The 23,068-nt window shown below is 50.3% G+C and overlaps 1 protein-coding gene across 1 annotated transcript; it reads right to left on the bottom strand.

Moving 5' to 3' along the window:
* Window positions 1–52: 52 nt before the first annotated feature.
* On the bottom strand, window positions 53–22,801 carry RNF169 (ring finger protein 169). The gene is made up of 6 exons (XM_042821223.1): window positions 22,471–22,801; window positions 14,383–14,459; window positions 8,696–8,842; window positions 7,701–7,813; window positions 6,515–6,614; window positions 53–4,897 (listed from the first exon to the last, which is right to left on the bottom strand). Exons 1-6 carry the CDS (start codon window positions 22,799–22,801, stop codon window positions 3,737–3,739), a joined length of 1,929 nt encoding a protein of 642 aa, XP_042677157.1. The 3' UTR covers window positions 53–3,736.
* Between the last annotated feature and the right edge of the window lie 267 nt (window positions 22,802–23,068).

Raw genomic sequence — 23,068 nt, 5'->3', positions numbered from 1 at the left:
CAGTGGAATCACCACGGTTTCCCCAGCAGCAATTTCAGCACAGCCAGGCAGCTCACTGTCAGAACCTGGTTTTATTCTGCTTTAACCTGGGCCTTTGTCCTGCGGTTAAAGTCCTCGATGCTGTTAAAAGGTACACAGGATTTGTACACGGTTGGCATGTTTCTGTTTTGTGACAATTTTTCACAAGCAGGATTTACTCTGTTCCAAATGACAGAAGCCACAACATGACGGACTCTGCATGTCATTTACCCACACATTTACACATGCAAGTCAACGGTCTCTGAGCAACTTCCATCGCTTTTAAAACATTCAGATGAAGCCACAGTGGTTCAGCTGAGATCCAAAACGACCGCAGTCTCTCACCGGCGCTCCGATGGCAGGGGAGGAGAACACTAAAAGCACAACGATTTAAAGCGTACTGGAAAAAGTGTAGCAACATCGATATTGGTTTCAAACAGCTCGACAGTAAACACCAAGAAAACCAGGCGTACACGAAACCTTTCGTCATCGGTTGGAGATTTTCCTGTTTGCATAGTGAGTAGTTCTAGGGCTGTTCTGACGTGTTGCCGTGCTTTGAAGATAGAGGGAAGATAAAAGTTTGTGTCAGAATTGCACTGTGCATGGAGATGGTTCCAGTGCTGAGCTGGTGCACTGCTCCAGGAGATGCCCCCCAGCTCTGTCGTGACATCCCACCCTGTCACGATCACATCCCAGACTGTCATGGTGATACCTGCCGTCGTCACGGTGACATCGCAGACCATCGTGGTGACACAGAAACAATCCTTGGTGGGCCCCGGTTTTCCTGGGGGATCGTTTCCAGTGGGATCCCTGTGAGGGATGCTGGAGGATGGGTTCTGTAGGGTCAGGAGATGGCGAGGAGCTGGGAGCCCTGTGGGGCCGCTGCCCCCGGAGCAGCGCTGAAGGCTTCACTTTCATGTCGGCGATGGTCTTTAAGGCTTCTACCTCTCCTTGCTCTCGTTGATACGATACAAAGAAGCACTTGTTCCAGCTAGACTTTGTGACTACTGTGCACTGCATGTACAATAGCATTTGGAATTTGGAAGAAAAATACTGACAATATAGCACAACATCATACAGTCATCTCGCATCACCCTTTCTTTTGGCACTTTTCCTTCGTTCCTCTCTTCTCACCGACTCCGAGCACGAACCGTTCTGTACATCTGATCCCATGCAGAAGGCTCCAAAGCGTCCGAGCTGCTTTGTAGAGTCAGGCAGCATCTTTGGCAGATTTGGTGGCCGGGTGATGGCACCACACTCCTAGGGACGTGCAGGATGGTGGGCCACGGTGGGGGGAACAACCAGGAGCCAGTGCTGGCCTGTGGGCTTCCCCCAGTCCCCAAGAGGAGGTGACTGCAGGAAGGATGAGGGTCAGGAGCTGCTTTCCAGGAGGTGCAAACCAACGGTTGGTTCCATCTCAGGGCCCCTGCAGATCCTGTGCTGCACCCAGCACTCAGCAACAGGTATTCTGCTTCTCTGACAGCACTGTTTGTGGCCACCACTGCCCATTACAGCAAGGGAGGCCGGGCATTTCTGCTCTTATCAATGAAATGATATACCACTCCTTTTTGTGCAAGCTGCAGACAACATTTAGAGGTCTCCTTCCATCCCAGCACAGGTGGGGCTGGGTTTTAATGGAGCCAGCTGCTGCCGAAGCCTTATATTTAATACATAAATATTTATGTAACTCGTCCTTAAAAAAGAAAAAAAGATATTTAAGAAGACACTGGCCTGGTGCATTGGGCTCCATAATCGTTCTTAAGAGGGGAAAGAAAGGATACATTCAGTGTGGAAACCCCACGGAAATGCGAGTTTTGGTGTCCACGTTTGCTTTGAGAGTGCTGAGAACCAGAAAAGAGAAAGGAGGAAACTGTCCCAGGATTAACCATGAGCAAGAGGCAGCGACCAGATGCAAAATTAACAGGCAAATTTAACTCATGGGAGAAGAAAAAATCACTGTGAGTTTCCATCCTGAGCTTATTCTATAGAAACCAGTGCAGAGGGCAATTTCAGGCTGTTGCTGTTGATCTCTACATCAATCTTCTAGGTCAAATTGGAGCTCCAATTGCTCAGCCTTCTTCTGATTCAATACATGATTCGAGTCCAAAGAGCTGCGAGGGAGCAGGGATGGTCCCAGAGATCAGGGAGCATCCAGTTGGTGCGTGAAGGAGATCTGGATATAGATCTATATATTACGGAATCACTGCTATAAGCTTTCTCCAAACAAAAAGTGTCAATCTGTCGAAATATAGTATTTAAAATATATAAATTTTATCCATTAAAATATAAGTTTTCTTTTTTAAAAACAAAAACAAAAACAAAAATCCAGTTCCGTTAGGAAACAGCGCCAGGGTCCTTGCAGTCACACAAGGACGTGGAAGAGAAAAATAAAATCAGTTCCTTTTTTTTTTACTTGTTGTTTTCAAAGAGGAAGACATTCAGCCGTTTTTTTAGATAGGAGGAATTTGGGTAGTGACCATTCTCTGGGATTGGTCCCATGCTTCAGGTCCATCCTGCAAAACTCGTCTCCCCGGCACCGGCGTTCCTCCGAACGCACTGCAAAGCAGCACCCGTAGATGAAGCTGATTCTTCCTGAGCCCAGTTCCTCACAAGAACCCAAGGATCACTTTGGATGATGGGGAAGAGAGGGGAAAGGTGGGAAAGCCCCGAGTGTGGCTGTCACCAAAGGCACAACTCTACCCCACCAAACCCAACAGCTCCCCCAGCCCCCGGCAGCCCCGTGCCCTTATACCTTAAAGGAGGTTTGTGCAGCATTGCTCACCTGAGCTGTTAGTGGTTTAAGCAGCGAGGAGGGTGGCTTGTACCCCCTGCACCCCACGGCAGGAGTACTGGGCTCCCATTCCATCCATTCTGCACTCACTGCGTGCTGGGAGAGGCCAGCCCCACTCCCTGCACTGCACCCAGAGCCCACAGTGCCTGCCTCCTTCTTCCCAACATCAGGGCAGCATTTCCTTTTCTGGGCTTCAACATTTAGAAGGGAGGTGAGACTCTGGGTGAAAAGCTGCATTGTTCCTTGGGTCGCAGTGCCTGGAGGGTGGCTCCCAAATGCTCTCTGCCCCATCATTAACGTGAACGTACAAGTTCCTATAATGCTTTTCTATAAAAACCTGATTTTACAACTTTTTTTTCCACTGCATTTGGCCTTCTACTTATAGAAGACAACCTCTGATCTGCACTGCTGGTGCAGCCAGCGAGATACATTCATTGGTCAGCACTGCAGGTGGATCCCCTGATCCCTCCTGCAAATCCCAGGATGGGACCAGCCTGGTTTCCTCTGCAAGCAGAGCTCCGATTTCTTGTGGAATATGGACATGGCAATGAATGGATGAGGTCCACCATGGAACAGCTGAGGCTGGCAGGGACCTCTGAGTCCCACCCAGCAGGGAGCAGGGTGCCCAGGACCCAGGGTGCCCGTGCAACCAACCCTTCCAGCCAGGACAACCATCAGCTGCACTGCAGTGCACTCACAGGATGCCAGACCTCTCTCAGACCAATGGACCAGCCAGGCTGGAGGAACTTGTCCTTTTTCTTGTTACATCTGGAAGGATTCTGGCTTCTCTCTGAACTGGACCTCGAATGTCTTATCACCAAAATGAACAACGACAGCGTGGGTGGAAGTATGACAAAAAATAGCTTTCCTATAAGATAATTTGATAAACCTCATCGTCCTCTAGAAAGGCAATATCGTCCACCAGTGCTACTTGGCACCCAGAGTGCTCTTCGACCGCAGCAGGTACCGATCCACCCTGACTTTCCGCCTATCCACTGTCCTGTTCTCGCTGTCGAAGATGCGCTGCAGGTGCAGGGCCAACCTCCTGTCCTCCTCCTCCTGCTGCAGCTTCTGCTCCACCTCCCGCACCAGGCGCTCCTCCAAGCCCGGCTCCCCTGCTGCGTGCCTCAGTCTTTTGACAGAGCCGTTGTGCTCCAAGTGCTTTGTTTTGCAGCGCCTCTTCCGTCCCCGTCGTAACGCTGGCGGCTGTTCGCTGATGATGTTCTCGACGGAGTTGCAGGTGTTGTTCTGCACGTTGATCAGCTCGCTGTTGTTCAGGCATTTCAGCTGCTTCTTCCCCGACAGGACCCCCAGAGTGCTGCTGTCTGGCACCCCCATGACCCTTCTGCTCAGCACTTTGGGGCCCAGATGAAGACAGGATTTGTCCGTGAACACGTTGGCTTTGACGTCAGGGGCTTCGGACACACGTGCGTGCAACGGGGCTGCGTTCAATCGCATCTCTGTTTCAGCGCTGTTATCTGTTGTTAAGGCCTGGGAATCTCTGTTCCTCTCGCTCCCTCTCTTCATCTCGCTGATAGAAGGAAGGAAATCCAGCTCAGGGTGAGGGTCTCCCGTCGCATCTGCCAGCAGCTGATCATCCTGAATCTGGGAATGTTCCTTATGGGCGATGTCAGGAAGTGTAACGTCCTCCCCGGGTTCCGAAGCCAACGACGTAAGGGTTGCTTTTGAGAGAGTCTTTTTAATCTGGCGCTCCTGAAAGATCTGCTCCCATTTTTTCAGTATTCTGGGGCTGGCCTCGTAGGTGGTGGGTTTCTGCAGGCTCCGGCTGAGGTTCCTCGGAGTGGATTTTATGATGAGGGGGCTGAGGACACGGCCGTCAGGAAGCCTTTTGGGAGGTGTGCACGGCGAGCAGACGATGGGCTTGAAGTGGTTGAGCTCTTCTGAGATGCTGTCATTGCTCTCGGGGCTGATGGATCGCTCTGGTCTGTGCAGGGCTGAGAGAGACGACGCGGGGTTGAGGAGTGGGCGCTTCTCCGCCGTCAGGTCTGGGGCAGAGAGGCAGCGGTTGTTCTGGGTGGAGGAGAGAACTCCCAGCAGAGGTGTTGATGCGCTGGTGATGGGTGGGACCTACAAAGTAAGGTTTGGCTGCTCAACAAGCTTGTTATGGAGAAGGGAACGGGCAAATATGGGCAAGGAGAAGGGGAGAAACGTGGCACGGGGCTGCAGCTCAGCTCCTCCTCTATGCAGTCTGGTTGCAGCACATGGCACCGCCAACACCGGACATACAACACTGCCAACACAACACAGCACCATCACAGAAGCACAAAATGGTTTGAGTTAAAAGGGGCCCATAAGGCTCTGATCTTATTCCCTGCAATGCACAGGGACGCTCACAGCTCCATCAGTGCTCAGAGTCCATCCCCTGACCCTGGGTGTCTCCATGAACGGGGCATCCACCACCTCTCTGAGCAACCTGTGCTTCACCGCCCTTACCAGAACAAAATAACTTTTCCTTCTATCCAATCTAATATCAGGGTCTCAAATTTATTGTAGTGTTAGAAATGCTCTGGGATAGGGCAAATGGCAACCCCTCTGTTGGTGAAACAACGTTGAGGAGCCCCAGCAGTGTCCTGGCTGCAGGAAGCTACTCTCCTCAAAGGTAATGGTCACCCAATGGCTCTTTGCTCCCTAGCAAGGCACAGGGGAGCAAGAATGAATACTTGGCCTGGGTTTAACACACTCCTCTATAAAACGTTGTCTGTGTGCCAGAGGCAGATCAGTGGAACCTCCGTGAGCATTCCCCACACAGTGCCAGTGCGGGGACAATCTCTGGCAGAGCTGAAGAGCAGCATTTCTTGTCCTCTCCTAATGCTGTTCTATCTGGGATGTGCCAGAACCCACCCGTACATAAATCTGACATAAAAGCTGCACATAGTCAAAGGTAATCGGTTCCTGCTGGCTTGTTTTGGAGTCAAAACAGGTTTGTGGGACATCCTTGCAGCACAGCTTTTATTGGGCCAGGCCCATACATCACCTGCTTGAAAAAATGAATGGCCAGGGAGGGCAGCTCAGACACAGACCCTCACTTGGAGCTCAGTCCAGTTTAGATCAGAACTGGACCAAGCTTTTAACAAGAGACTCCAGACCATGGTCCCTGCCCACTGAGACATAAGGCCTGGTGCACAGTGTAACAGCTGTCATTAATTCCCTGGGTCTGAAGGAAGCAAGACCAGGCCGACTTTTCCCACAGCAGAGTTCAGTGAAAGCACCAAAGAAAGTATGCTAGCACCAGGGGAGCAATGAGTTTTGCTCTACTTAAGCAACTCTGAACAACTCTGAACAACTTTTTAAGCACCTCTGAATTAACAACACGGGAGAAAGTGGGAGAAGAGAGGATTTTCTTCTCAACTTTTATGATTTTTAACTTTAACTTCCTTTAACCGAAGCTGGGGCTTCAGCCTTGGAAAGAAAATGAATTACAAAACAAAGCAATGAAGAGAACCCTTCCAATTTCCAGCTATGCCACAACACAAACAGCTCGGTAAGCTGTCTGCTCTCCTGCCCTGTAATTTCGAACCTGACAGGTTTTTATTATGAGCTGCAAGGAGATGACTGGTCCAGGGCAGTAAAACCACCACAGAACCAGTGTCTGATACAAGCAGATTGCTGGCACTGTATGACCTCAGATAAGGACGTGACACATCAAACCCTTTCTCGCCGCACGCTGTTGGGAACAGGTGGTACCTTTGTTTTGTTGAGTGGGGCTGATCTCTGCCTGCTCTTTGATCTCTCCTGGATAGTGTCATTGCAGCTCCGACTCCTTTCCACCTTGGAGGTTAGGTTCCTGTAAAGCAATTACATGAGATTGCTCTTTATCTTGGGAGCAACACGTTGAATATCCCCAGCAGAAAGGACACCTGAAACCTGGAGCTGCAGGGACCACGGCTCTGCAAGCAGAGCCCCAAACCCACAGGTGGGTGTTTGATGGGAACAGCTGGCTGCTGCCCACCTCTGTGCTGAGACCTCACCGTCTGCTGAATGAAGCCATCAAGCAAAAGCAGTTGGGGTAGATGACCTCTGTAGGTCCCTTCCAACCAAACTGTTGTATATTATGCAGAAATGTCATGGGTGATAGTGATGGGCTGACGGTTGGACCAGATGATCTTAGTAATCTTTTCCAACCTTGATGAGTTTCTGATTCTAAATAATCTTGGTAAGAGTTGGAATCAAACCATGAGCCCTGCAGGGCTGTGGCTGCTGCCTGCATCGCTTCAGGGTGATGCCACAGCACTGAGCAGATGCTGCCCAGGGTTTTGGCCATGGAAATCTCCAGCTGAAGCTGCAGGTGGAATGACAGCTCTGCACCACAGCCCTGAGTCTTCCCTAGAGCATCAGTCTATGTTCAAGGGCTCTGTGCTAAATACCCTGACACCTCTACCCCTCGTAACTAATTGAGATCAGAGTTAATGACAGCACTACAGAAGCCCATGTGCTGCTGGTGTGAAGTCACACCGCGTTACTCAGCTGCTTGCAGTGCCTCATGCAGCAGCTCTCACTGATAACTGGTTGGGGCAGATGCTGCCTCTTAGCGTGTGTGCTGGAGATAGATCCAGCACTCAAATCTAACATAAAGAATTCTGTACTTCTGAGTTTTGTAACTTAAATCTACAGTTAGTGATTTTTCAGCTTCATGGGATGAACAGTAAATGCATGAACCCCCAGGATTTTACAGCAGGCAGGAGGTAATCACAACAGATGCTACATTTACCAACTCTTAAATTCCAGAACAGCGACTGCTTTTTTTTTTTGGACTGCAACAACCCTTTTAATTTAATTCAAAGCATCTCAGGTACATTTGGAACAACAGCAAGAAGAGCAAGACAGTTACATCTGCACATTAAGCAGCTTCAATGGAATCTCAGCATCTTACCCTGAAAGGAAAGCAAAGGAGTAGGCACTGGTCTTGGAAACGAATGCCGACCGATGCGTTTGTTTGCCTTGGAATGGTTCTTCATTTTCTGAATCCGAGAGACGTTCAGGAAACTGAAGTCAATCAAGGAAGAGTTAGCTGACATATACAACAAAAAGAATCACTTGGAAAGTAAAGGTCTTTCTTGCAAAGGTATTAATATTCCACAAACCCCTGATGCGACGAGGCCTCCAGGATATAAACTGTGAATGCAACCTCCCAGCAGATGCACACGCTCATGCAGTTCTCTTCACTGGAGCTGTAAGAGCTCCAGTCCCCAAAGATAATAATGCAGCAATAAGCACACAGCTCCTGTGTACAGCTGTGAAAGGAAAGGCTGGATGTTGTGTTGAGGGACGTGGTTTAGTAGGAGCTATTGGCAATAGGTGAACGGTTGGACTGGGTGATCTTTTAGGTCTTTTCCAACCTTGGTGATTCTATGATTCTATGAAAGGTAATTCAAAGATCAAGCACTGGATGAGCAGTAAACTTGAGAAAATCCTCCCAAAAAGGTCCTATGGGACATGAGCCAGAGCCCACATAATCCTCTACCTGTAATTCTTAAGAGCATTTCCTATGGAGTCTCACAGCTGGAAGGAGGAATAGGGCCACACTGTAAGGGACTTGTGGAGACATGCTCCAGGAAAGGCTGTGTGCCACCTCTGCACGTTCAGTGCAGCTGCAGCTTCAGTTGTGAGCAAACTGGGTGGAAGAAGTGGAGACAAACCTCCAGAAAGACATTTGTGGTCATGATAAACCCTCTTAGAACACAGGTCTTGTTAGTAGAAATCTTTGTGAACTGTTAGCTCGTATCCTTCAGGGCCATAGAGAAATCAGTCCTGGAAAGCATGTAGAGTCAAAGGAAGAAACCTAACTCCTGCTCCAGGGTTGAATCTCAGCAGTATTTCACCTGGTTGGTGTCTGTGATGTGGACTGGAAAGTAGAAGCTTACTTACACACTCCTGGTTCACTTTGAGCACGAGAGAGTCGTCTTTTTTCTGCTGTTCTTCCATTTTTCGCTTTCCTACTTCCACGTCATCTAGCATGAGCTTGTGAATCAGGTCCTCAGAAGCTTTTTCTTCTTGTACCTTTTCTTCTCTCAGCTGGAAACAACGACAACAGAGACAGCATAATTGAAATGCCTTCAGTTCCACACCTGGTTGTCAATAGTGATTTTCCAAAAAAGTTTGGCCACAACATTTAATTTTGTGTCTCCGTTCCTCTGCTCTGCCTTCCTCATAAGCAATCATGGGAAGACTGTTTTCTTTCTACATCTACACAAAGCAGGGATGTCACTGCAAAACAGCAAAGGCACTGTTAGATGCAATGTTTGACAGTGAGTTCTCTGCCAAACTGGTTTCTAAACTAGAGAAAAAAGCTTCTGTCTACTTGTGGATTATCACACTACAAGTTAATAGGGCAGAACAGTGCATATACACAATAGTTTCATGCAAGCTACAACATTTCTGTCTTCAAAAGGACTGCAACACTGCACACACAACTTGTCAGGTAGACAGACAGCACCACCTGAATTCACACTCGTGAGTTATGGCAATCCCCATGCCATGTAAACTTCTGCTGTTTCATGGACGTGTTGGGATGGAGGAGACCCAGAGAGACCATCCAACCCTCCGATGGCCATCAGGAGTCCCAAAGTTGCAACTTGATTTTGAATTCTCACTTGTTTTTAGACATTTTCTCGTCACTTTTAGCACCGTGGCTGGCAGCAATTCACAAAGACTATGAAGCAACACTGTTTTACTCACATGTGCTGTACTACAGCACTTTATGAACCCAAACGAAGGCTGAGTGAAGGCTGAACAAGGAATCCTACAGAACTGCATGGTCGCCCCAGCAATGTCCTGCCTTGTTTCCCATGAGCTCTGCACTGAACCGTGGTGTTGCTGCACCCCATGGACTGTGCTCCTTCCATTCACTGCCCCCTGCTTAGAATCACAGAGTATCTCAAGGTGGGAGGAACTCCCAGCTCCATCCAACCCATGTGGCTGAGAGCAGCATCCCAGTGCTCCCTGACATCTGGTAGCTTAGGGCTGCCCTCCTGGGAAAAGCACAACTCACTGCTCAATGGCTGCTTACAACCAGCTCAGATGGACCCTTCATTTCCATCAGCCCCTCATGGCCAGACTGTGCCTACACAGAGGCTTCAGCCCTCCTGAAGCAAAGGATTACCCTCATGGGGTCACAGATGGATGGGCTGCGACGAGATGCGCTGTTCAGAGCCAACAAAGCCCTCCTCTCCTCCTTCACACCTCTTAGAATCACGGAATCATTCAGATTGGAGAAGACTTCCAAGATCCCCAAATCCAACCCCATCCCATCCCCACCATGCCCACTGACCATGCCCTTCAGTGCCACATCCACACAGTTTTGGAGCACCTCCAGGAATGGTGACTCCCCCACCTACCTGGGCAGCCCGTGCCAGAGCATCAATGCACTTTCAGAGAAGAAATTCTCCCTAATATCCAACCTGACCCTCCTCTGGTGCAACTTGAGGCCCACGGCCTCTCATCCCATCACTGTTTCCTTGGAGCAGAGGCAGACCCCACCTCACTACAACCTCCTTTCAGGCAGCTGTGGAGAGAATAAGGTCTCCCCTGAGCCTCTTCTCCAGATTGAACCAACCCCCCTATCTCTTCCTTTTGAACAAGGTGTGCAGCATGCGCTTGGATCCATCCGCTGCCCAGGGTAACACCACAACACCTCTCCTCTCTCGTTTCTCAGCCTCTCATCTCTTCCTGAACTCAACACTTGTACATAACGCCACGAAGAGCTCACCTAGGTGCCTGGATGGAACTTCTCTTTCCACCCCACCTCTATAGGTGGGCCTCCTCGACGACTCTGGCCTCTGGTTGTCAGCAGCAGGTCTGCGCTGCTGTTTCACAGTTGTGCTCAGCACAAGGATCCACAGAATGGCTGGATTGGATGGGACCTTAAAGATCATCCAGTTCCAACCTCCTGCTCTGGAATTACAGTTCCGTTTCTGCCCCACAGCTCAGTGTGGGATCTCCTTGTGGTTTCCCACCTTCCTGCTAAGACAGCAGCATCCTTCTGCCTCCCAGTGCCGATGGAAATAAAGGCACAAAGCTTTCCTGGGGTTCGTGCAGTTGCACTGCAGCCCAGTAAGAGAAAAGAGTCGGTGACACTGCAACAACAACGGGCTTTTCAAAAAATATATGCTCTCTTTTTCTTCCCTTTCTCAAGGTTAACAAAATAAGCATGGCCATGTGAGTGACCCCATCTCAGAAGCTGAAGAAAGAAAACCGGGTTTGCAGCGCACTGCACAAAAAGCAAATTGTGATTTTGAGATGAGGAAGGATCCAAATTCTACTGAATCTGAACCTACAGGGATGAGCGAGGGAGGAGGAGGAGGAGGAGAAGGCACAAAGCAGCAAAAAGCCTCATCCGGGTGATGGTGGGTGTGTAGCAAATGGTTCCAAAGACAGATTTTGCTTCTGGTTTAGCGATGCTTGAAGACACATCTTTGAAATCCTGATCTATTAATAATCTGAAGCGAGAACATCATCTGACTGAGAGAGATTACTGCCATGTGACTGAGCCATGGGTAGTACAGGACTCTGCTGCACATTTTGTGAGGTTTCTGCAGTGTTTTTGTGCTTTGAGAGGCCCCTCTGGAAGTATCTGAAGCAAAAGGTCACACTGAGGCTCGTCATAAAGATGACTGAAATGCCACCCAACACTTCCATCCCTTCCATATGAATGGAAGGAGCTAGATGGGAATCTTGGCTTTTTCTCCAACATACAAAATCATACCCAACTCCCAAGCATAAAGCCACAAGCTTACACAACATCATGTAGGAAGGAATATCTAAGAACTGTAGGCAAACCTATGGGACAGCAAGTTGAAGGTGCAAGCACAAGGTGCCACATGCATCACTGGGAGGCAGTCATTTCACAAAAAGGGGGTAAAAAAACATGGCATAAAAGGAAAACAATTCTTGTCCTGCAGGTAGGAAGCAAGTGCTTGACTCTGAAAGCCAGATCCCCCAGTGCTGAGAAAATCACACCACAAGATGATCCACTTCCACTAAGTTTCTCCCTGCAGAATGATGGCCACTACTTTGGTTTTAACTGCATGAGGAGGGAAGGAGGTCCAGAGCTTTGGAAAACATTTAACAGGGGATGCAAAAGCTGCTGGAAAGCTGAAGACAACAAAGGTTGTCCTCATGTCACCACCACGTGACACCACGCGCCTCCAGACAGAGGAAAACCCAGTTACACACCAGCTTTGGTCCCCAAATCTGAGCCCTCTGCATTCTGAAGTTTCCCCTGAAAATCACGGGCACCACGCGACTCTTTCTTCCAAGAGTCAAAAGAGCCAAGAGTTAAGATTAAGGGAAAAGCTGGAATTTCTGCCGTGATGATGGAACAGAAACCCCTCTCCCATCTCTCTGTGAGCAAAAAGGGGAAGCCAACAGCCAAACATCCTCAAAACACCAGAGGAACCTTCAAGCATCTCCTTTACACAGATGGGGAAGTGAGAGGTGCTGGTGCACGTTTGTGTGGCATCTCCTTGCTGAAGTCAAGCAGCAGATGCAGAGACTTCTGCAGCCTGCCACCAGCTGACTGTGACTCAGACTGCTTATCTGAACTTGGTTTGTTGCACGTGAAGTTAGTCATTGTGTGATCAGAATAGGGAAATGGTGACAAAGCACCCACAAGCCAGGAAGGCTGTCCTGCAGAGATGCTGTACAGGAGTTACAAGGGAGAGAAGACGGTTTAATCCCTGCAGGAATCATAGAATAAAATCATAGAATAGAATAACAGAACCATTAAGGATAGGGAAGACCTCCGAGATCCCCAAGTCCAACCCCAGCCCACCCCCACCATGCTCACTGACCGAGTCCCTCAGTGCCACATCTGCCCTTTATCTGAACACCTGCAGGGATGCTGACACCAGCACCTCCTTGTGCCAACACATTACTGCTCTTTTGGAGAAGAAATTTTCCCCAGTCTCCAACCTGAATTTCCCCTGATGCAACCTGGGGCCGTTACCTGCAGATCTCAACCAGGCTGGAGGCACCTGAAGAGCACTGTCTCAGTTCAGCACAGCAAGCCTACGTGCAGCTGGGGGCACAAAAGCCTCCTCTGATCACACCAAGAACTTCCCCACAAGCAGAAATTAGCAGTTCTGCCTCAGAAACCAGGAAAACCTGCAGAAACGATGAGCTGGCTCCCAAATCACGGTGGGAATTCTCTCACTCAGTTACCAGGATATTCATAATACCCTGGCAAAGTCTGCAGCTAATACCTACATGAAAAGCTTGCTTTTTTCTTTAAGTAGAACAGATCCATCCTCCAGGTTCCAGCAAAAATAAATTCAATTGCCAAACACAGTGATGCACGTTTAAGTTAATTAATAAACCAGACTTTTGTTTCTAAGTGCTCAGTCTTGCACTGCTGCCTAACCCAACAACTCTTCAACAAAGCATCTCAGTGTTGCTAAAAGAGCCACAGCACCCGACAAACACAGCACAGTCTACCCAGCACAAGTAGGCTGGACCAAAAAAGTTTCCATTCCTTACCATCAATTAACCAAAGGTTGCAATCAAAGCGATCCTAATGAGGCTGCACTACTAATTGCGTGGAGAAGAAGGAGAGAAAACCCTTCCCCTTTTTAAAATTCCACCTAATTCATCTGTGATTTTAATACAGGCATTCCCTGAGTAGCTGTTTACCTGAAACACCACCTAAGCTGTACTTTCCTGCTTAGTCAGTGTACGAGGTTATCTTTCCATCTATCTTTCCATCTAAACATTCCAGCTCTTCCTATGTTGTCGAGACCTTCAAACAAAAGCCCAAAGAAAATGTTATCAGTGACAAATCTGCTCCTTCTCCCCAGCAGGAAACCCAACAGTGGGGAACATCCCAAAGCAGAACGCATCATGGTGCTGCTCCAGCAGTACCGTGCAGGAGTCCAGGAACACAGCAGGAGCACAGTTATGGGACTAAAGCAATTGGGACTGGAAATGATTAGATGCTTAGCTACAGCAGTCCTTGCTTTTGCCATAGTGTTTCTTGCTTCAAATTTCTGTCCATGACAAGCCATTGGAGGCATTTCATAGAATCACAGAATCATGGAATCATGGCATATCTGGGGTGGAAGGGGAGCTTAAAGCCCCTTCCAGCCTCACTCTTACTGTGGGCTGGTTGACCCCACCAGCTCAGGCTGCCCAGGGCCCCATGCATGGCCTTTGGCACCTCCAGAATGGGGCTCCCACAGCTCTGTGAAGCCCATGCCAGAGAATTTCAGTGACTTAGATTCAAACAATCCCTTTTTTTAAACGTACTAAAGGCAAAATTCTCTACAGAATTGCCTCCAGGGATACAGATGCTCTCACAAACCCTTTATAATCGAGGTCCACCAAGGACTGTCCATCTCCAGGCTCTGGAAGGCAGCCCAGGGCAGCAGGAGCTGGCTTCTGCACGCCTGCCTGCTGCCAACACCTCCCTGAGCTGGCTGAGCAGCAAAAAGGGAATAAATGACCTTTGTTACAGAGCAGGGATGAAAAGCCCTTCGAGCTTCCTTACAGGTAGGATGGCATTCCTGCTGGAAATCCATGTGATTCTGGAAGAAAAGCTGCAGTTACACTGAGTACTCTACCTTCCTTAGCTGGCTTTCATATTCTTCTCGAAGTTCCCCCGGTTTGCTTAATTTGATGGGTGCTCTGAATATAAAATCTGAAAAAAGAAGGGAGAAAGGAAGCACATTTAAGGCAGGCTGTTGGGCCACCCATCTTTGCTCCTCCTGTGCCCCACTGCCTGTAAAAGGTTTTTGCAAACGGTGCTGGTAATGCGGGCAGCACGCAGTGCAGCTGTGTTGGCTTTCCCCAGCACAACTACACCCACATTGCTGGTTTAGGGAGTGTTTTCTGTCCCAAAACACCACCACTAAGTTGGCCCTAAGAGATGATTTCCAATGTGGAAGCGAGCACACGGCTGGCACTTCTACTTTGCTGCAATTTGCCTGTTTTGCCACCAAATACCTTGGCGTGTGTTTGCCTGTCAGCTTGAGCCTGCAGACACAGCCCAGGACCTTGATACAGCCCCAAGCTGATGGCTGAATGCATCTTCTTGGCTTTTAAATTCACCAACAAAACCCCCATAGCTGAACTCCCAGTGATGAAGCGATGGAGTGGGAACACAGCCAGTGCCCACGTGTACCAAACCACATGGAACTGCTGCATGGTTTGCTTGCTTCGAAAGGGAACAAACCTCTTGTTTGTAGAGACTTTGAAAGTACTTTCAAAGTACAGACTTTGAAAAAGCTTCCATTCCCTCTTGCAAGAGCTCACGCCATAAAGGAAAGTGCCATGCTGGTGCCACCATGTCAATGATGGCTCTGTGCCCACACTGATCGCATCCTTGAGCGCCCTGTGCATGTCATCAGGTTGAATTTCCATCTGCAGTGTGCCTGCAGCAACCACCAGCTCCTGCTGGGTGCTTTAGGTTGGCATCAGATCTTATCCTCCCAGCTAAAAAGGTGTTTCCTCCCTCCAGGGTCATGAAAGCGTGTGGGTTAACCCGGGGAGACGAGCGAGCCGTAGCGACAGTCCCATCACTTGCTTCAGTTCAGCAAGCCAGAAGAGATCCTCAATGATGAGACACTTACAAAGTTCTGCTGGTTTAGCTAATGCACCCAGGTGGGGGGCAATTCCAGGTCCAGCATCACTATGCAGTAACTGGTATCTCTCATAGAGACATAAAAAAAAAAGACAGAGAGCCCAAATTCCTAACTTTTGCTTATAGAAATGCAAAAAGAACCATTATCAGTAGGGCACGTTGAATGCGTCTCTGCTCCCCTGGGCCTTCAATCCTACACCCTCCTTGTCCCCACAAACACTCATGGTGTGCTCTACACCTCTGCTTCATCACATCCTAGTTTTGGGTGCCACCATTAATCCCAGCTGGAGGTGCTGGCTCGATGATGCCCTATTGCTGCCAAGCAGAACGATGGCAATGTGTGAGAACTCGAGCAAATGCCTCTTGGTTGGTTTTGCTACAGAATTCCTGCCTGGTTCTTCTCCTGAGGGAGCTGCAGAGGAGCAGGGATGGTCTCTGAGTGAAGGGCTGCAGGGAAAGGCTGGCACTGGGATGTGGGCTTTGCTTTGAGGGTGATATTCACACCAAAACCACAAGTCAGCATCAGCATCTGTTCCTCAATGCTTGCAGCCAGGGCTTCCATCCTGTTTTCTGCTCAATCACAAAAATACGACGGGTTCTATGAGAGGACAACACACTTGCTATTTTCTAATCTTCCCCATTTTAGCTCTCCAAAGTTGGCCCTGCAGCCAGGCACTGTTCATCTGCACTCCTGAGTGGCACTTGGAGAAAATTCCATGCAGATGGAATATAAAGATGCTAAAATAGCCACCTCAGTGCAGAAAGCCTTTGGTTCCTTGTCCTGCAGCCAAAGCTCCAGTCTAGGCGACCTTTAGATGTCCCTTCCAACTCATCTGCTTCTACAGTTCTGTGACTCCATGGGCTCTGCTGCTTGGATAGATGCTGCCATCTCCTCTTTTCCCCTTTGCTCCTAGCAGAAACAATCAAAATCTTGAGATTTTCACAGCTTTTTGTTCCCACTTCCAGCAGTCAGTATTCTGCTTTGTGGAATGAGATCTTGATGCTTTTGAAACACAGAGCAAGTTTTCTGGCCGTGAATGCAGAGAGGCTTGGAAACAGGTTTCTGATGGGAGTAATTAACTCACTCAAAGTGGTTTATTAAGTAATTATGTAAAGATATGCCAGTGGAATGCTTCATATAGATCATAAACAGCCTTATGAGGACACAGAAAGGAATATTCAGGGAAGATTTCCCCCTCGTTCCTGTCCCCATCCACTGTATATGAATAACTTGCGTTAATTCAATCTCACCTCATCACTGGTGAGATAATTAGGGGGCAAGGGGTAAACAAGGAATGACAGGAGTACATCTCCCAGGGGTGAGTGGTACTTTTGCACCTGCAGTAGACATGGAGACATCCACCCTTCTTCTTTATTGAGAAAATTAAGGGTCTGGCAGCATTAGGGGGGATGTGTGTACTTCAGAGCAGCCTTCATACACGCACTACGCTATCGCTGTCCACATCTCACTCTGCACAGAAGTGCACAAAGAAACAAAACAAAACGAGAGTTCAGGAATCCAGCATGGTGCAAAGAACTTCAATACAGGCTTCACACCTCTGTGGATAAAGAAGAACAGGCTGGGAGGCAGGCCCATCACACGAGGTTTCCTCGAGTGGCTTTTCCCAGCTTGGTTTCCAGTTCCTGTGATAGCTGGAATAGGATAATCTTGATCCCAGCATATGAGTAACAAAAAGGCTTTGCCTTTTCCACTCAGAATCACACAAAACCCCACACCAAGCTAGTCTGGGTATAACCATTACTGCAAAGGAGCACAGTGCTCATCCAGCTCCAAGCCCTGCTGTGTGCAGGTCGCCAACCAGCAGCCCAGGCTGCCCAGAGCCACATCCAGCCTGGCCTTGAATGCCTGCAGGGATGGGGCATCCACAGCCACCTTGGGCAACCTGTTCACACGACCTTTGTTGGACAGCCTTAAATTAAACACATGCCATCAAGCTGCCATGCATCACCCATGCTGGAAGAAAGCAATGTGCTGCATTGAGTGAATGTGGGATCACGTCACTGCTGTTCACACGGTGTGGAAAGACTTTATCGTGACTGCACTGTGCTCTTGGGGAAAAAATCAAGCTGGAGACAGGCTGCAGAAAAGGCAGGAAATGAAGGAACCACCAGGAAATGCTCAAGACTGGTGTAGGCCGGCAGGCTGAAAGGGAAACTGCGGCCAAAACACTCAGAGGAAGGATGAGGAAGTCATGCTCCAGGCCTGGCAATTAAAAACACCCTCTCATAAAGGGATCAGTTATTAATTGCTTTGCAGAGCTACTGGGCAGGAGAGGAACGAAAGCAACCAACTGATTTTACAACAAAGGAGATTTGGATTAGATAGCAGGCCAAGTTTTCCACGCGTTCAGATCCTTAAACAAAGGTGGCCATGGAACCCCTAATGGAGGTGTCTTCACTGACGGATGACTCACGTGTCCATGAGGAGTGACTGAGGCACATCCATCCCACCTTGGTAGGAAGCAGCAGGCTTCCCACAACCCTTCCAGAAACACCTGCTGCTCTCTTGCACAAGTCTTCTCTGCCCCTTGACCACCTTATTACCACTCCTAATCAAGCTCTCTCCTCAAAAATTGAATTTCTGCTCCTCTGCTCACTTCTCCTTCGGTTCTCCAAGTTCCTGCAGGATATCTACAATGTCTGATGGTAACATCAGGAGTGAGAGGCAGAAATTGACACACGTGGGTGAAGCTGGTCTTACGCTGCCTGAGATGACAAAGCTGAGTTCTCATCTGCTTTTCCTTCCACAAGATTCTTTCTGTCTGACGCCAGGTAGACTGCTGTCCTTGGAGAACACTGAGCATCCTTATTTTCTTGCAGTCTGGCCTAAGCAGCTCACCAGGAGCATGGTCCATGTGTGTCTGTTCATCTCGTCTGGCTGAATCTTCCAGCACCCACTGTCTCCACGTCCTGCCCTGCTCCCAGCCTCCCATCTGCTGCACCTATCTGTTTCCAAGGCTTTCAACAGACAACTGTTTGGCTACAAGAAATCTCACTCAGCCAAGTACCTTTAAGCATTAAAGCATTACCCTGTATCACTGCATCTTCAGCTCAATATCTGCTCTTACAGCAGCAGCCACGGGTGCGTTTCCAGACGCAACTCATCACCAGAGATGCCCATGCAGCAGGGAGATGGGCCACAGGACCCACAGGCCAAGCCAGATCCTTCTGGTTGGGCAGCTGGAGGCCACCAGATGGCACAGGGGCTCTAAGGGCAGACAGATCACCTTCGCCCCGCTCACCACTTCACCACCCCACTCCAGCCACTTCTGTTGGGCAAGTGTCACAAGGACTTTGTCTTCATACCTGTTTGTACAGCACACAAGCCCTGATCCCAGCTGCAGCCTCCACAAGTCCACTGTTACGCAGGAATGCCAGTGAAGGATACAAAACAAGACTGGAAATCAGAAGCAGTCAGTCAGTGCAAGCTGGAATAATCCAGCTATGTCAAGAGGTAGCATCTTTCATAGGGTTGTAATACTTAAAAAAAGATATTAAAAAGTAGTTTCCCAAATTCTGTGGATTTCAAGTGATACAGTTCAGCATATCAGCTTCTTGCATGTTTGATAACGGAATGGTGAAGCTGGGGGCACCTCTGGTCCCTCTGCCACCCAGAGCAGGATGCCCAGCACCACATCCAGGTGCCTTTTGGAGATCACCAAAGAGAAGACTGCAGCCCCACTCTGGTCCCTGTGCCAGTGCTTGGTTACAGGACAGTAAAAAAAACAAAACAGTGTATTCTTATGTGGAATAGAACTTCTTGTGGTTTAATTCATGCCTACCACCAGGTACCATAGAGAAGAACCTGGCTGCACTGCCCTTACTGCCTACTCTCAGGTATCTGTGCACAACTGGAGGTCCTCCTGAGCCTTCACCAGAACCAACAATTGAAACAGCAAAAGGCAAAGTGACACGACATGCAACCAGAAAGGCTCCTACAAGCACATCGCAGCAAAAGGCAGACTAAAGAAAACATCATTCTGCTGCTTGGTGGGCATGGTGCTGATGCCAAAGGACGTGGAAAAATGCTGAGATGCTCAATGCCTCCTTGCCTCAATCTACATGGAACAGCCCCAGCAGCCCCAGGTCCTGGGAAAGCCTGGAGCAAATAAGACTCACCCATGCTGGAGCAGTGATCATTTTAGGGAATTTAACAGACTGGAGGCACGTAAGACCATGGGACCTGATGGGTAGCACTTGTGTGCTGAGACTTGGTCAATGTCTTTGTAAGGCCGCTCTCAATTGTCTTTGAAAGGCCATGGTGACCAGGAGAGAACCTTGGAGCTCTGAAGAAAGCCAATGTCACTACTCTGACATTCCGTCTCGACAATGAGATGGAATGACCAGCTGGTCAGCCTTGTGATATCAGAAAGGTGGTGGAGCAAATGATCCTGGAAAGCATTTCCAGGCACATGATGGACAAAAAAGTGACTGGGAGCAGTCAGCAGGGGTTTACAAAGAAGGCAGGTTTAATTGATGTGGTAGCCTTCTGTGACGAGGTGACCACCTTGGTGGATGGGGGCAAAAAAGGATGTTGCTTGCCTCGACCATGAAGGGCCGTGAAGAGCAGAGAAATATAAAACAACCCAGGTTGGAAGGGACCCACAGGGATCACTGACCCCAAGCCCTGGCCATACACAGCATCCCCAAACCCCAACCCTATGGCTGAGAGGTGTCCCAGTGCTCCCTGAGCTCTGGCAGCTCAGGGCTGTGCCCGCTGCCCTGGTAGCTGTGCCATGCACACTGTTTTCCGGGGCAGAACCAAGATGTAACGAGCACAAACTGGAACAAGACAAGTTCCACTGAATCAATCAGAGTGGTCAAGCGTTGGCACAAGTCACCCGGAAAGGCTGCAAAGTCTCCATCCTTGGAGAGGGTCAAAACCCACCTGGACATGGTCCTGGCAGCCTTCTTCTGGTGGTTCTACTTGAGCAGAAGGCCCCAGGGGCGGCTGCCAACCCCAGCTAGTCTATGACCACGATAAACCTGGCTGCAGTCGAAATAAAGTGCATCCCCTGCTCTCTCTGCTTCTAGTAGGCTACCATTTGTAATCTTCAATTTCTGCACTATTAGCATGACTCACAGAACAAGCAGTCAATTAGCTTTACAGTTTTCAGTCTGATGCAGCCACCTGGTGCTGCTTCAGGACAGGCCTGATCTTACCAGGCACACCATTCCAGACGAGAGCTCATTTTAGCTCACCTCATTAACCGTTAATTGAAACACCCCACAGCCTTCAGCACAACCATACGTCGGCAATTCCACGCAGAGCACAGCAGTTTGTCCAGCACTTGGGTAACACCACAGGCACATCCCTGTTCGGATGCACTCTCCACGTTTCTCCATGCTAAGATCCCCTGCCGTTCCCTCCAGTATATTTTCAGAGCTTTAGGAAGTTCAGAAAGAAAATGACCACCAACGTGACTGCTGCAAAACACACGCATCTCGGGTAATGCGAGACAAGCAGAGACTTGAAATTAATTTGTTTTTAAATGTAAGTGTTCCTGCAGCGTGGCTGGATATTCCCATGCAGGCCAGGCCAGGGCAAGCACCGTCTTGGTGGGAGGTTTTGGGGAGGAGCGTGGCTCGGCGGCGGTCCGTCCTCCAGCTGCTTGGCGCAGCTCACTGCCAGACAGCCCTTCTATTCATCACATCCAGCAAATCCTTCCGAATTCGCTTCCAGTGGAGGTTAGTGGGGTGAGTTCAAACCACCAATTTAAGCCGTTTATGCTCATCCTGCCAATTTCTCCCGCGGCGAATGAGAGGGTGCTGACACATGCATGAGGCGGGAGCCCAGAGGTGAGGAGTGGCTGGGGCAGAGCTCAGCTGGTTTTGTGGTGTCCATCTGGAGCTCAACGCAGAGCTTCCAGCGGTGGAGAAGCGCTCGTGGTGATGCAGATGATCTGTGCCAACACTGCTGCATCGTCCCCCGGAGCGTCACACTGCGCTGTCAGTGCAGACAGCCTGCTCTCCATACAGGGAGGAAATGCCTTAATAAAAAAATACCCTCGGAAATGATGGACTTTCTGTCAACAAAGACTGGGACGTCCCTCAACACAAGAGCTTTCCTCTTGCGATGCAGCAGGAACTCATCCGGTGTTTACAACCCCTGCAGGTTTCCTCTGTAACCATTAACTATTTGGGCAATGCTATTACAAAATAACTGGCTGCTGGCCACTGGATGATCCAAACTGGTGCCACCTTGGCCATGTGACACTGTCCCCACTCGGGACTGCCCAGTTCCTCCCGGTGCCAACAGTGAGGGAAAGGAATGGGTCCTCCTGTCACTGGCACTGCCCTGGAGAAGGGGATGGGGTGTTCTCCCATCACCAGTGCCTTTCTGGAGAAGGAAACGGGTCCTCCTGTCTCTGCTGTTGTCTTGGGGAAGAGGACGGGTCCTCCTGTCTCCAATGTCTTTGCGAGGAATGGGAAGGGTACTCTTGTCACTGGCACCTTCCCAGGGAAGGGGACGGGTCCTTCTGCCACCAGCGCTGCCTTGGGGAAGCGGATGGGTTCTCCCACCTCTGGTGCCATCCTGGGCGAGGGGATGGGTCCCACTGTCACCATGTTCTTTCCAAACAAGGTGACAGATCCTACAGTCTCCTACACTGCCCCAGGGAAGCGGACAGGCTCCTTCATCACTAGTGCTTCCCCAGGGAAGAGGACAGCAGTCTGAAAGCTCTTACCCCTCTTACCGTGAACAGAGCTAACTCCAGATATCAAGAGGATTACCCCTTCCCCACACCCTCTGCCTGCAGGCGGTTGACCACAGCCCCTCCACACAGCGCAAAGCTGAGCCCCTACAACTCATCGCACCTCCCACCGCCCAGCCGAGCCTCCGCGCACCGCCCCCACCCAGAGCGCCCCCCCCCCGCTCACACAAGCCCCGCCCATCATGCAATATGGCCACGCCCCCCTTCTGGCCCCGCCCAGCGCCTCCCCGCACCCCCTGCTCCCCCCCGCTGCCGCCGCGGCGGTTGGGGCCGAGGAGGGGGGAGGGGAGGAGAGGAGAGGGGAGGGGCAGGAGCCGCCGCCGCCGCCGCCGCACCTGGGTCCGGCGGCCGCTGCTCCGCGCCTCCTCCTCCTCCTCCTCCTCCGGCGGCCGTCGCGTCGGTGCGGGCCCGGTTGGCAAAACGGCTGCGGCAAAGCGGGCAGCGCAGGGCCGGGCCCTGCAGGCAGCGTTGGAAGCAGGCGAGGCACAGCGAGTGGCGGCAGGGCGGCGTCACCGCCTCCCCCAGAGCCTGGCGGCACGCCGAGCACTCCGCCTCCGCCTCCTCCTCCTGCTCTTCCGCCCCGGCCCGCCCTCGCCGCCTCCGCCGCCCGCCCCGCCGCGCACAGCCCGCCGCCCGGCTCCCGAGGCCCGCCGCCGCCGCCGCCATCTTCCCGCACTTTGAAGGGACAGAGCGCTGAGGCGAGGCCACGCCCCTCATGCATTATGCACTAGGCGATGTATAGTCATGAGGCAGCACCGCCCCGTATGGGACCCGCCCTCGTGGTGGCACCTCCCACCTCATTGCATATTCATGAGACAAGTAAATAAGTAGGGATCTCGCCGGATCTGTTCAGTGGGCGCGAATGCTCTTGCTGAAGGAGGTTGGGTGTAGGTTGAGGCTCCCCTCAGAGCGGCGGTTGCTGCTCCCAGCGCG

The sequence above is a fragment of the Centrocercus urophasianus genome, unplaced genomic scaffold (assembly GCF_019232065.1).
Source record: "Centrocercus urophasianus isolate 14NV4802_14NV808 unplaced genomic scaffold, USGS_Curo_1.0 seq_197, whole genome shotgun sequence".
In the NCBI taxonomy this organism is placed as follows: Eukaryota; Metazoa; Chordata; class Aves; order Galliformes; family Phasianidae; genus Centrocercus; species Centrocercus urophasianus.
The sequence above is the reverse complement of the archived record's forward strand: the minus strand, read 5'-3'. Positions and strand labels throughout refer to the sequence as shown.

Excerpts from the sequence above, each read along its gene's own strand:
- RNF169 (XM_042821223.1), bottom strand. The coding sequence starts at position 22,801 with ATGGCGGCGGCGGCGGCGGGCCTCGGGAGCCGGGCGGCGGGCTGTGCG. Across the intron at positions 8,843-14,382 it reads ATGAAAGCCAGCTAAGGAAG|CTGAGAGAAGAAAAGGTACA; the intron begins GTAGAGTACTCA and ends CGTTGTTTCCAG. Across the intron at positions 6,615-7,700 it reads TCCTTTGCTTTCCTTTCAGG|GAACCTAACCTCCAAGGTGG; the intron begins GTAAGATGCTGA and ends ATTGCTTTACAG.